General features: G+C 41.7%; 1 protein-coding gene across 2 annotated transcripts; it reads right to left on the minus strand.

Annotated features, from left to right (window-relative positions):
- Positions 1-864: 864 nt before the first annotated feature.
- On the minus strand, positions 865-12,491 carry LOC311111985 (actin-related protein 3). 2 transcript variants are annotated; one of them, XM_084154937.1, is made up of 13 exons: positions 12,293-12,488; positions 11,599-11,654; positions 9,297-9,452; positions 8,116-8,240; positions 7,557-7,667; positions 7,376-7,471; positions 5,417-5,524; positions 3,445-3,588; positions 3,055-3,228; positions 2,139-2,231; positions 1,762-1,887; positions 1,517-1,600; positions 865-1,321 (listed from the first exon to the last, which is right to left on the minus strand). In XM_084154937.1, the coding sequence occupies exons 3-13, from the start codon at positions 9,310-9,312 to the stop codon at positions 1,226-1,228; spliced, it is 1,173 nt and encodes a 390-aa protein (XP_084011063.1). In that variant the 5' UTR covers positions 9,313-9,452; positions 11,599-11,654; positions 12,293-12,488; the 3' UTR covers positions 865-1,225. The 2 variants fall into 2 exon arrangements, with proteins under 2 accessions (XP_084011063.1, XP_084011062.1); XM_084154936.1 differs by lacking the exon at positions 9,297-9,452 and having other exon boundaries at positions 12,293-12,491.
- Between the last annotated feature and the right edge of the window lie 1,812 nt (positions 12,492-14,303).

A 14,303-nucleotide genomic window follows, 5' to 3' on the forward strand; every position in this document is an offset into this window, starting at 1 on the left:
CAGGGGAACACAACCTTTATGGAGGAACTGTGAGCTCATGCGGGAAAGCATGCTCACGTGAGAGGGAACGCCCACCTACAGACAGGAACCTTGATTTTAAATGGTAAACCGTCATATTAAACATCTTCATTTATCCACCATCTTTGGTATATACAACTCATGTCTATTTTATGTTAATTTCTAATGAAGACGCTAACTGAAATGTGTTGGTGTGGGGAGGATTATGAAGAAATATTCCATTGTCGTAAGACTTGCTGAATATCATTTCATCTTCAGTTTACTGCATTGTTCATTCACCTTGGTTTGAAAGTAATGTAGCGAAAGCACTTTCTCGATTTAAGACACTTACTGTACCATTAAAGTAGTCCTTTCAGGTCATAACCATGGAGACACATTTATATAAATATCTCTCTGCCTTTATTGGAATGTGGGTAGGCGTTGAAATCCAGATTGGGCACATGGTCAAATACACGAGATCCTCGACAGCAATGATGGTCTAACAGTCATTTCAATTGAACTGATAATAAAATGTAACTTTTTTTGTGAAGATACTGTATGATTCAGGGATTATTCCAAACCAATCCACAAAGCGACCACACAACAAAACTGCAGATGTTAAGACTACGTTATAGTTTGCGAGAATACAACCACTGTCAATGTTACATGGGTTATGCGTTCATGCCCCCCCCCAATTTTTTTATTCTTATATAAAAACGAAATAATAGGAAATATAAACAAGCTCTACCCTTGAACACACAGAGAAGTGCATCTGAAAAAAAGAGCTATTGACTAAATATAATCCAACTCTGTACTTCATTGCTGTATGTGTGGATACCATAATAATAACATACATCGGGCACATACTTAACCATACATGAGTTGACTTTATTATCATGATCTTACACATTGTTTTGTGTCCACACAATTGCTCTGAAAATGCTTTTGGCTTTAAGACACCATTTCCTTCTCCTTTACATAGATATTCACCTCCGTTGGTCAGCCTGATAGTTTGGTCTGCAGTTGATAAATGAGTCATTCTCCATAGGAATAGAATCTAGTCATTCTATTTCTATGTCATTCTCTTCCTGTATTTTGTCTGTAACCGCAGCCCTGGAAATAGGCTAGATTAAGCAGTGACCGTAGTGCAGTAATGCCACTCTGCCTCTGTCCGTCCACTCCATTCTGCTCCAACTGCAAGCTCCAGTGATAACTGAGGGAAGTCCTTTTAAGACATGACCCCGAAGACAGGGTTATGGCGGCAGATGCTCGGTCCGATCTCCTCATAGTCTTTTTTGGTGTGGCACACTTGGTAAAACTCCGGCTGAGGAAAGAGTAGATATGACCGTTATTATTGGTTGGTGTATATTTTTCCTTTCAAGTTTGCTATTTTATATTCTAACCTAGGCTAACAAAGCCTCCTCAAGTGTCTGTCCCGAGCTTTTGAATCAGTATAATATTCATTTCCGATAGTAACATGAGTTAACAGACAAAGATCCCTCTCGGTTTTAGAACTCACAGTTGATGCCAACATGGACCCGCCGAACCAAACAGCGTATCTCTGCATGTGGTGAGTGATGACTTGCACGTCGATGGGTTTGGGCTGGCAAAAAAACATAAAACGCCTCATTATTGAGCCAATAACACCGATGATTATGCTGGAAATGCAAAATATGACATTATTTTGGAGCGACAACACCCATAAACCTGTAGCATTCCTATAGAGTACATCAGCTGACTAGGTCAAATGAAATCTGTTCTCACCTTCAACTTGCCACCGCTCAGTTCCTCACTGAGTTTCAGTCTGCCGTCCACTGTCCTCTTCAGGTCCCTCTGCAGACGACGGCCAAAGTCCCTGAACATAGTGGAGCCTCCAGAGAGCACAATGTTCTGCATAGCAACAGACAAGGTAAATATACACTTGGAACCTTGACATACTCCTGAATAGATCATTTGGAAAGTAAAACACATTTCATCCACATACATAATCTCATAACTTCTGGTTGGAGACCAGTCTCAGTATCTGGCATAGGGTTATTGTTTCAATTAATCATGAGACCTTCTTTCATATTGTCAAACACAATGTTCTTGTCGCCTGCCATGTGAATGAAATAAAACGAACTTGAACTCCCCAGACGTACCTTATAGAGAGGACGTCTGACGTCAATAGGGCAGTTCTGAATGACCTCATCAACAACCTCTGAGATGGGCTGGGTGAAGTCAGGGTTGGCAAACTGGGGGAGGAGAAAAGTACAACATATAAAACCAATGTTATTATGATACAATTAGTGCTGAGTGATAAACTAACATTTCGGTTATTTTTCGGTTTTTAAACTACTAATTGACCAACGTTAGTTCAATTATTTGAATTCCATTTCGTTCGGGTTTCTGTGAGCTCAATGCAGCACATCACACAGTTTCCTTAGAGATAAATCAGATCCAGCCTGAACTGTGCAATGTAGTAGGGAGTTGTAGTTTCCAACAAGCCAATATTCTACATAGTTTAGTGCATAAACGTGGTAATTAACTACAATGACCATAATCCATTGCGCATCTACTTGTCCGGTCTGTGTTTCTTTTACGCCTACTACTGAAGAGAGAAGAATGCGCGATCGTGAGGTGATATAGAGAGCAGCTGTTGCGTCGAGAGGTATCTCTAACTGAACATACATGATCTAAGTGATTGATAGTTGGTATTCAGCAGTCAAAAAAATATGCCTTATTTACTTAGACAAAATCACTATTTTGTAGCTCTTCAGACAGCATAGGCAGCAGCTCTATAGAGATGAGACGATGACTTGGAATGAAATAATAAAGTCATCAAATAAAACAAATGTAATATACACAACTGAAATATTTTCTTAAAGTAATGTGAATAAATGATGGTTAATAAGTAATAAGCAGTAATGGGCAGTCACTACCATTGTTTTATTCTGTGTTGTTATAGCATTCAACCCACATAATGCACAATTCATTTCATGTTTAAAACAAAATCGAAACCCGTTATTTTTTAAATAATCGAAACGTTTCATATGGAAAAATCAAATGGGATCATACCTCTGGGTGGAAGAAGATCTCGGGGCCGAGGAAGCGCTCATAGCCCACGTCGATGGTGAACTCCTTCTTGCTGATGGAGTTGATGCCCGTGTACTGCTTGATCCACTTGGAGCCGTCCGTATCGTACTTGTTGAACTCTTTCACCAGGTCAGGGCAGACATAGCTGAACCTTTCCTGGAACACATAATGGAATAATTATCAATTGTAAGTCATAATTGAGTGTACACAAGACACTGGGTAGATGCCAAAGAGCTTACAATAAGGAGTCATGATCTGTGACTGTACATCTCTAGTCAATTGGTACAGCAATACTGACCTCTGCTGTTGAACCAGAGAAATGCTCACAAATAATACATTTAATCATTCCTTAAGTTATAAGTGTGCAGGTACCTTGACGGCTTTGGCTGTTTCCAATGACTGCTCTGGTGGGATGCCCACCTCCCTCTCTCTCAGCAGCTGCTGGGTGAAGTAGGTGATGTCTCGACCAGCGATGGGGATGTGCTTTATACAGCTACCGATGACGTAGCCTTCCGCCTGGAAGAAAACACAACACCATCGATAACACAATCTATTAATATGTTACCATGTATGTGTTAGCAATAGTACACTGCTCAAAAAAATAAAGGGAACACTTAAACAACACATCCTAGATCTGAATGAATGAAATAATCTTATTAAATACTTTTCTCTTTACATAGTTGAATGTGCTGACAACAAAATCACACAAAAATGATCAATGGAAATCAAATTTATCAACCAATGGAGGTCTGGATTTGGAGTCACCCTCAAAATTAAAGTGGAAAACCACACTACAGGCTGATCCAACTTTGATGTAATGTCCTTAAAACAAGTCAAAATGAGGCTCAGTAGTGTGTGTGGCCTCCACGTGCCTGTATGACCTCCCTACAACGTCTGGGCACGCTCCTGATGAGGTGGCGGATGGTCTCCTGAGGGATCTCCTCCCAGACCTGGACTAAAGCATCCGCCAACTCCTGGACAGTCTGTGGTGCAACGTGGCGTTGGTGGATGGAGCGAGACATGATGTCCCAGATGTGCTCAATTGGATTCAGGTCTGGGGAACGGGCGGGCCAGTCCATAGCATCAATGCCTTCCTCTTGCAGGAACTGCTGACACACTCCAGCCACATGAGGTCTAGCATTGTCTTGCATTAGGAGGAACCCAGGGTCAACCGCACCAGCATATGGTCTCACAAGGGGTCTGAGGATCTCATCTCGGTACCTAATGGCAGTCAGGCTACCTCTGGCGAGCACATGGAGGGCTGTGCGGCCCCCCCAAAGAAAAGCCACCCCACACCATGACTGACCCACCGCCAAACCGGTCATGCTGGAGGATGTTGCAGGCAGCAGAACGTTCTCCACGGCGTCTCCAGACTCTGTCATGTCTGTCACATGTGCTCAGTGTGAACCTGCTTTCATCTGTGAAGACCACAGGGTGCCAGTGGCGAATTTGCCAATCTTGGTGTTCTCTGGCAAATGCCAAACGTCCTGCACGGTGTTGGGCTGTAAGCACAACCCCCACCTGTGGAAGTCGGGCCCTCATGCCACCCTCATGGAGTCTGTTTCTGACCGTTTGAGCTGACACATGCACATTTGTGGCCTGCTGCAGGGCTCTGGCAGTGCTCCTCCTGCTCCTCCTTGCACAAAGGCGGAGGTAGCAGTCCTGCTGCTGGGTTGTTGCCCTCCTACGGCCTCCTCCATGTCTCCTGATGTACTGGCCTGTCTCCTGGTAGCGCCTCTATTCTCTGGACACTACGCTGACAGACACAGCAAACCTTCTTGCCACAGCTCGCATTGATGTGCCATCCTGGATGAGCTGCACTACCTGAGCCACTTGTGTGGGTTGTAGACTCTGTCTCATGCTACCACTAGAGTGAAAGCACCGCCAGCATTCAAAAGTGACCAAAACATCAGCCAGGAAGCATAGGAACTGAGAAGTGGTCTGTGGTCACCACCTGCAGAACCACTTATTTATTGGGGGTGTCTTGCTAATTGCCTATAATTTCCACCTGTTGTCTATTCCATTTGCACAACAGCATGTGACATTTATTGTCAATCAGTGTTGCTTCCTAAGTGGACAGTTTGATTTCACAGAAGTGTGATTGACTTGGAGTTACATTGTGTTGTTTAAGTGTTCCCTTTATTTTTTTGAGCAGTGTATATAGGTAGAATACATCTGAGTCGTGTTCAAATCTTTTGCAGCAGATTAAGAAAATGTGTTCATGTTGGACAAGTTCAGGAAATACCTACCCGTTTCACTTTGGTTCAAAACGTTCGCTACCTACTAAACATGACCCAGTTCTAGGAAAGATAATATGTAATGATGATCGAAGGCATGTACCCACCACTGGGATGACGTGGGTGACCCCATCACCGCTGTCAATCACCGTCCCAGTCAGGGTCCTCTCGCCCAATTGTCTGGAGGTCCAGGAGGCTGCCAGCGCCAGGACCGCCTGAGGAGGAAAACACAGACCCTGTCACTTTCCACTAATGATGACAACCCGTATTCACAAAGTCTCTCAGATCAGGAGTGCTAATCTAGGATCAGTTTAGCCCTTTAGATCACAATCAATACGATTATACACTACCGGTCAAAAGTTTTAGAACACCTACTCATTCAAGGGTTTTTCTTTACTTTTACTATTTTCTACATTGTAGAATAATAGTGAAGACATCAAAACTATGAAATAACACAAATGGAATGATGTACTAACCAAAAAAGTGTTAAACAAATCAAAACATATTTTATATTTGAGATTCTTCAAATAGCCACCCTTTGCCTTGACGACAGCTTTGCACACTTTGGCATTCTCTCAACCAGATTCATGAGGTAGTCACCTGTAATTCATTTCAATTAACAGATGTGCCTTCTTAAAAGTTAATTTGTGGAATTTATTTCCTTCTTAATAAGTTTGAGCCAATCAGTTGTGTTGTGATAAGGTTTGGTAAAAGACCAAGTCCATATTATGGCAAGAAGAGCTCAAATAAGCAAAGAGAAACGACAGTGAAGGTCAGTCAACGCGAAAATGTCAAGAACGTTTCTTCAAGTGCAGTCGCAAAAACCATCAAGCGCTATGATGAAACTGGCTCTCATGAGGACCGCCACAGGAATGGAAGACCCAGAGTTACCTCTTCTGCAGAGGATAAGTTCATTAGAGTTACCAGCCTCAGAAATTGCAGCCCAAATAAACGCTTCAGAGAGTTCAAGTAACAGACACATCTCAACATCAACTGTTCAGAGGAGACCGTGTGAATCAGGCCTTCATGGTCGAATTGCTGCAAAGGAACCACTACTAAAGGACACCAATAATAAGAAGAGACATGCTTGGGCCAAGAAACACAAGCAATGGACATTCGACCAGTGGAAATGTGTCCTTTGGTCTGGAGTCCAAATTTGAGATTTTTGGTTCCAACCGCCGTGTCTTTGTGAGACGCGGTGTGGGTGAACGGATGATCTCCGAATGTGTAGTTCCCACCTTAAAGCATGGAGGAGGAGGTGTTATGGTGTGGGGGTGCTTTGCTGGTGACACTGTGATTTATTTAGAATTCAAGGCACACTTAACCAGCATGGCTACCACAGCATTCTGCAGCGATACGCCATCCCATCTGGTTTGGGCTTAGTGGGACTATAATTTGTTTTTCAACATGACAATGACCCAACACACCTCCAGGCTGTGTAAGGCCTATGGAGTGCTGCATCAGATGACCTGGCCTCCACAATCCCCCGACCTCAACCCAATTGAGATGGTTTGGGATGAGTCGGATGGCAGAGTGAAGGAAAAGCAGCCAACAAGTGTTAAGCATATGTGGGAACTCCTTCAAGACTGATGGAAAAGCATTCCAGGTGAAGCTGGTTGAGATAATGCCAAGAGCGTGCAAAGCTGTCATCAAGGCTAGGGTGGCTATTTGAAGAACCTCAAATATAAAATATATTTTGATTTGTTCACGACATGATTCCATGTGTGTTATTTCATAGTTTTGATGTCTTCACTATTATTCTACAATGTAGAAAACAGTAAAAATAAAGAAAAACCCTTGAATGAGTAGGTTTTCTAAAACTTTTGACCGGTAGGGTATATAGTCAGGGGGGGATTTGATCCTAGATCAGCACTCCTACTCCTTTTTGAAAAGGGCCCAGAACTGAGATCCACTCCGAGGTTTCACAGACACCTCATGGACACCCTCATTTCCTCTGTGAGAGTTGTGATAATGCACTCGAAATCAAGTTTGACTTGACACTTGAACATGAAGAGGTGCAGGGAAGAGATTATATAGAACCAATATAGAACGTAGAGAGGATTTACCTGTACAGCGATATAAAGACCTGGAACATTGAAGGACTCAAACATAATCTCTGCTGTGTACTCTCTGTTTTCAGGGGTATTCAAAGGAGGCTCTGTCTGTGGAGAAGACAAATACAAATCCCATAAATCCCTGCTACTGGGTAGCATAATTTCCACACTAATGTACATGTTATGAACGTACCAAGAGGAAGTAGTGGTCTTCGGGCTCTGCCCGCAGATACTTGAAGATGACCTGTTCCATGAACCTCTCCATGAGATCCCAGTCTTCCACGATCCCATGACGAATGGGCCACTGTTACAAGGGGACCACACCCACATTTTATTTTTCCATTAGGCTACTCAGCTCTAACAGGCATTCAGCATGACTTTATGTTTAAACTTAAAAAAGGGGCAATCTACAGTTGAAACAATAACCAAGCGAAATCTCAGCCACTGTTTCAGTAAAAACCTGAGTAATGGGGCAGAAGAAATGTAACCACTCTCAAATTCATAGATAGACATATGGTTGCAAGGACTGACCATCCAACACAGTAGTTTTCACCATGTTTTGTTTACAAACATTGGAGTAAAACAAGCTTATATTTTCAGTCCTGATGGGATATGCCAGTTGAACTAAGCTCATGAGGCATTTATAAGTTATATTCTTCAAGAATATCAATAATTTACAAGTCCAAAAATGTATGTAGCAACTGCAGATTGACCCTTTAAGTAGACCTCCATCACTGGAAAGTCCAATGTACCTTTGTTGCATAATTTGGTTTGTCTATTGCCTCGTCACCAATGTAAAAGTCCAGATCGTCCACCCCCTTCATCATCCTGCGCTGGGCTTGGTCTCCAACCTTGGCTGACTCTTTGATGGCAATACCTGAAGTTTAGGAAGATTCAACACAATTAAATCCTTAGTACCAGCCTACATATGGTTAGCACATGGTTGGTTGAAACATCATCACTTGAGGGTGCTGATAGTCAACGTTACATAGGTGAATTGAAGCTAAACATAAAAGACGAAACTCAATGAGCGGTAGGCCTATTACTTCGATTTGTTTTGTAAATTCAGTAAACAAATAGCCACATTTTTTAAGAGATACTGAACGCACTGATTCTGCATGTGTTTTTCGGTTGCTCATTAAGAAAAACAAGATTTCAGTCTTGGGGGTGTGGTTCGATGTGGCCGTTACTAATGTTTGTCCCGCATGAGACACCATATGAACAAAGCCAGTATCACTTCCTCAAAATAGTCCGAATGAATTACATTCAAAGGGCTTTATTAGCATGGGAAACATATGTTTACATTGCCAAAGCAAGTGAAATACTGTAGATAATAAACAAAAGTGAAATAAAAATGAACAGTAAACATTACACTCACAAAAGTTTCAAAGGAATAGAGACATTTCAAATGTCATAATCTGGCTATGTACAGTGTTATAAGGATGTGGAAATAGTACAAAAGGGAAAATAAATAAACAAATATGGGTTGAATTTACAATGGTTGACCTTTTCTTGTGGCAACAGGTCAAAAATATTGCTTCTGTGATGGCACACTGTGGTATTTCACCCAATAGATATGGGAGTTGATCAAAATTGGATTTGTTTTCGAATTCTTTGTGGGTCTGTGTAATTTGAAGAAAATATGTCTCTCTAATATGGTCATAAATTTGGCACGAGGTTAGAAATTGTAGCTCAGTTTCCACCTCATTTTGTGGGCAGTGTGCACATAGCCTGTCTTCTCTTGAGAGCCAGGTCTGCCTACGGCGGCCTCTCTCAATAGCAAGGCTATGCTCACTGAGTCTGTACATAGTCAAAGCTTCCCTTAATTTTGGGTCAGTCACAGTGGTCAGGTATTCTGCCACTGTGCACTCTCTGTTTAGGGAGAAATAGCTCAGTTTTTTTGTAAATTCTTTGCAATGTGTCAAGTAATTACCTTTTTGTTTTCTCATGATTTGGTTGAGTCCGATTGTGTTGCTGTTGCTGTCCTGGGGCTCTGTTTGTGTTTGTGAACAAAGCCCCACAACCAGCTTGCTTAGGGGACTTCTCTAGGTTAATCTCTCTGCAGGTGACATCCTCATTCTTCAACCATCTGTATAGGGGGTAACACCTTAAATTCCAAACAAGTTTCTAGACAGTCGTGGAGGGTAACTATATAGTCCACCACAGCTTTTCCTTGAACAGATATGGATGTAAAGTTATTGCTACATTTGCACATTCACGAGTGCCTCCGCCACATGCACAAGTGTTTCAAAGCTGAGGGAGTGAAAATTATCGAGGGTGTAGGGGCTAATTAGACCCTCTGATAGCCACTTCGACCAAGCCAGCAGGGCTGCAGGCTCCAGAGCGAAGTGGTATCCCAACACGCAGCGATATGTTTGGAGTTTGCGCAATTTCATACAAAAGAATGGAGAGGCATGCCTAATTACATGCCATGTGCATTTGTTTTTATCTGATTTAAAAGCTTGACATGTAACAAATGGAATACCTCAAATTAAAATGTTAGAGGTTTATATCTTGTAAATCAACAGCGGGTCCTAGCAAAATTATTGCGTGATAAATAGTTTTTTGTTGTTGCTTAAAAGCCATTTGTTTATTTTTGACCACTTGAATGGAACACTATTACAGTAAGGTACTTAATTGTTACCCAGAAATTATTTGATATTGACATACAAACACCTGCATTGGGCCTTTAACTGTCTGCATAATGTGACTTCATAGACAAAGTTGAGCGATTTACCAAGACCACTTTGGGATCCTGGGTCCACACGTACGTAAAATGACTAAGTCGATTTGGATAAAAGCGTCTGCTAAATGGCATGCATATTATAATGTTGGACAATGAACATTGTTCCCTCAACCACTTCCTTGTAGCCACTAAATCTTTAGGCCTACTTGTCATCCATCCAGGCCTCTAAACATGCACGTCTTCTATCTACTGGCTATTTCAAGTCCCACAGGGAGGTGGCCTTGGCAAGCTTGTCTGTTATTTTAGTCAGCAGGGGGCATAAGGGGACTTCCGCTATGGAGCCAAATCACTGAATGTAGGCTAGACTAGCTTCCTTTCAAGCTGTGTGTACGGCCTTAAAGTACTGTAAACAAGTGAATAGGCAAAGATGATTGAAAATAGCCAAAAATGTTTTGGATTTATCATTTTGGAAATCCCTGAATAAGTAGTCTATGGTGCCTCTAACAAGCAAGCATCGACATTTAGGGCCTACTCGATGACTCAATGCAAGAGGAAGGCGACCTAATTTTCTGGGTGAATTAGGCGTGCTCGCCTACTTCCGTTGAGCACTCCAATCAGAAAGAAACACAGGAAGGACCGATACCAAAATGCTTTCAGCAGATTAATTTGACTAATGACCATATGTCCGGTGTGTCCGCCTACATATGAATTAGGCCAATATTGGACTAAAGGAGCCTAACATTACTCCATAGTCCAAGGACCTTACATGTTCTGTTTAAAGGGCGAATTGGATCTGGAAACCAAAACTGCCCAATACTCCATCTAAACGTGAATCGATTCTCAATTGCGGTACGGTTCTAGAAATATAAATCCTCATATCACATCAAAATAATTTCACAAATGCAAAATACACACTTACTGTACACTGTTTTAACACAGTTGCAGCCAACAGTATTTTTCAGACAACACATTTGTGGCGTCCATCTTCCGTTTACACACAGGTGTTTCGGAAACGCAGATAGTTAATTAGCACAGGTAATCCACTCTGTATTCTGTCTCTTTTCAGTAAACAAGCGCTGTAACATGGAAATATGGCCATGTGGGAACCCTAACCCTATAAAACCTTTCTTAAATTATTATCATTTCTCGCTGATATGAAAGATAAGGTCCTTATGATTCCAAAACAGTACCGCAAGTGATGCGTGTTAATGTTCAGACCGAGCGTCGCAGCTCTTAACAAATCACCTCAGTACAGAAGACGCCTTCATCCAATGACTCATGTGTAATGGAATGGAACTGAGAGTCATGATCAAGGGCTACATATGAATTAACATGGTACATTATCATTAGAAGACTATGACAGCGTTTCCCAAACTCAGTCCTCGGGACCCCAAGGGGTGCACGTTTTGTTTTTTGCCCTAACACTACACAGCTGATTCCAATGATCAAAGCTTAGTTGATTATTTGAATCAGCTGTGTAGTGCTAGGTCAAAAACCAAAATGTGCACAGAGTTTGGGAAACGCTGCTGTATGATACAGAAATACTTACATGACGGAACAATAAACTGTGGCTCTGTGTTTCCAGCATATCCAATCTTTGTGTACCTACAACAAAAGCATTGCATGAGAAAGTTCAGTGGGTTATATAGATCATAATGGTGTAATCATTATAGATCTTGATGCATGATCTAAAGCAGTGGTTCCCAACCTGGGGGTACTTGGCCCATCCACAGGGGGTACTTGAGAAGACTCATGAGACCATAGGCCTACTGGTAAAGTGTACATAAGGGGGTACTTCAGGGGTACTCAGTCCGGGCAGAGCAAAATTCAGTTGATGGTATAGTAACCGAAAAAGGTTGGAAACCACTAATCTAAAGGGTGTCATGACTGTCTGTGGTCTTGGCCAATTATACGCTTCCATAAATTGAAACAGAAATGTAGACTCCTGTAACAGATTAAAGGCAATGCATTCAGCTAATGTAACGAGGGAGTGAGGATCCCTGATGGAAATTAGCTACTAGCAAGGTAGCTTCTTATGCCTAAAATGGTTAGCTAGCTAGCTTGCTGGCTGGATTCACGAAATTAAGCAAATAAAAGTTGTTGCTGACTAGTTAGCTAATTGGCTAGCTATCTTGCATGGTTTACTTTGCACGCCCAACATTTCTGCCCTGTCTGGGTGTATAAAGCTAAAGCCAATTAATCTGTTAGCTAGCTAGCTATTAGCATTAGCACTTGCTACTTACCCTGTGCCACAGTCAACTACACAAGCCGGTAGACGTCCAGCCATGTTTCCTTAAATATCTACTGCAGAATGCAATGGTGACTTGCTGCTTTATTCCAAATGGGTCTTATAAAAAGGAAAGTAGTTTGTTTTCGGTAGAGGGATAACCATTTATTTAGCTAGCTAGTTAGTTTAGAGGCGGAACCCTGAACCCGCAGAGTGAAGTTACTTCCGCAATCACCTGATGCGGATGTTGAAAGTGGCTGACGCGACGCTGATCATAACAGTTGTTATAGCATTTCTAATATCGCACCTTATCAGAGGGGTACGAAAATGTACAGTTTCTAATTTAATGTAAAACATATTAAACAATTATTCTCTATGGTGTACCGGTAGTTTTTATGGTAGCAGCAGAATAACTGTGTTCAGTCAATTCATGGACTTTTCAGTAGAAGGTACTGTTGAGCTCTAGTCGATCAAGGTGAGTGTTTACTGTAGGCAGGAAGGGACAGGATTATGTGACGACTGATATGAGGGCAGTAGACTATCTGAATAGAATACCCTCTTTTAACATTGCATGACTCTGTAGGCTATAGTCATCAAATACATTCAAATGCATTGTATTAATGTATTATATTGGCCTTTTGGGTGAATAGATTTCTTCTCTCTAGCCAATGTAAATTCTACAATAGCCTATATCTAAAATTGGGAGATTGAAGAAGTAAACTGCACGAGAGATCAGTTTCACCCAAGACCATCTCAAAAGTTTCCATCATTTTCAGAGCTATGTGTCCCTCAAAGCTATAGGCTACTGCAGCCCCCACAGAACACATCTCCCATCAACCAGCCAAGGAGGATTGTATTCCCTTCTACCATGACCACATGGAAGGCCACTGATAAAGAAGATATATTAACCGAGAGAGCTCTGGGGCTTAGAGCTAGATCCATCATGGAGGACCAGCTAGTGGCTAGACTAGATCCAATCCCTGAGCTTTATAGAACATTGCCTTATTTCTCTCCAGGAAGTCATCCATCGCTCACGTCGGTGGTCCCTCACTCCCTGTGTCCTCCCAATGCCCTCAGCTTTCATTTCTTGTTCAAACTATCCTCTCCTGTCTCCAGTCAGTGGGAGAAACCATCCCTTTACTGTGTGTCGACATTAGGATGGGAAGAGGAAAAGCTGACAAATAGTTACAGTTTAGCTGAGAAACCTTTCAAAGGTACATTCCTTTAATATTAAATGTACACTATCAGAGTTACTGCATATGAAGGGCTGCTATAAGAAAGAGGATGCATACAGTAAATTGTTATTATAACTTGGGGTGTATTACTATCTCACCAGCAGGTGGCAATATGCATTTGACAGTAAAATGTACAGTCAGTGCCTATAGAAAGTAAACCCCCTTGAACTTTTTTCACATTCATTTTTGTTGTGTTACAAAGTGGGATTGACATAGATTTCATTGTATTTTTTGGGACATTGATCTACATAAAATACTCAATGTCAAAATGAATTTGTATATATATATATATATATATATATATATATACAGTGAGGGAAAAAAAGTATTTGATCCCCTGCTGATTTTGTACGTTTGCCCACTGACAAAGACATGATCAGTCTATAATTTTAATGGTAGGTTTATTTGAACAGTGAGAGACAGAATAACAATGTCAAAAATATTATAAATTGATTTGCATTTCAATGAGGGAAATAAGTATTTGACCCCTCTGCAAAACATGACTTAGTACTTGGTGGCAAAACCCTTGTTGGCAATCACAGAGGTCAGACGTTTCTTGTAGTTGGCCACCAGGTTTGCACACATCTCAGGAGGGATTTTGTCCCACTCCTCTTTGCAGATCTTCTCCAAGTCATTAAGGTTTCGAGCCTGACGTTTGGCAACTCGAACCTTCAGCTCCCTCCACAGATTTTCTATGGGATTAAGGTCTGGAGACTGGCTAGGCCACTCCAGGACCTTAATGTGCTTCTTCTTGAGCCACTCCTTTGTTGCCTTGGCCGTGTGTTTTGGGTC

This window comes from Coregonus lavaretus (assembly GCF_964263955.1).
Source record: "Coregonus lavaretus genome assembly, chromosome: 38".
In the NCBI taxonomy this organism is placed as follows: Eukaryota; Metazoa; Chordata; class Actinopteri; order Salmoniformes; family Salmonidae; genus Coregonus; species Coregonus lavaretus.

Excerpts from the sequence above, each read along its gene's own strand:
- LOC311111985 (XM_084154936.1), bottom strand. The coding sequence starts at position 12,336 with ATGGCTGGACGTCTACCGGCTTGTGTAGTTGACTGTGGCACAGG. Across the intron at positions 3,589-5,416 it reads TCACCCACGTCATCCCAGTG|GCGGAAGGCTACGTCATCGG; the intron begins GTGGGTACATGC and ends GTTTTCTTCCAG. Across the intron at positions 2,232-3,054 it reads AGATCTTCTTCCACCCAGAG|TTTGCCAACCCTGACTTCAC; the intron begins GTATGATCCCAT and ends CTCCTCCCCCAG.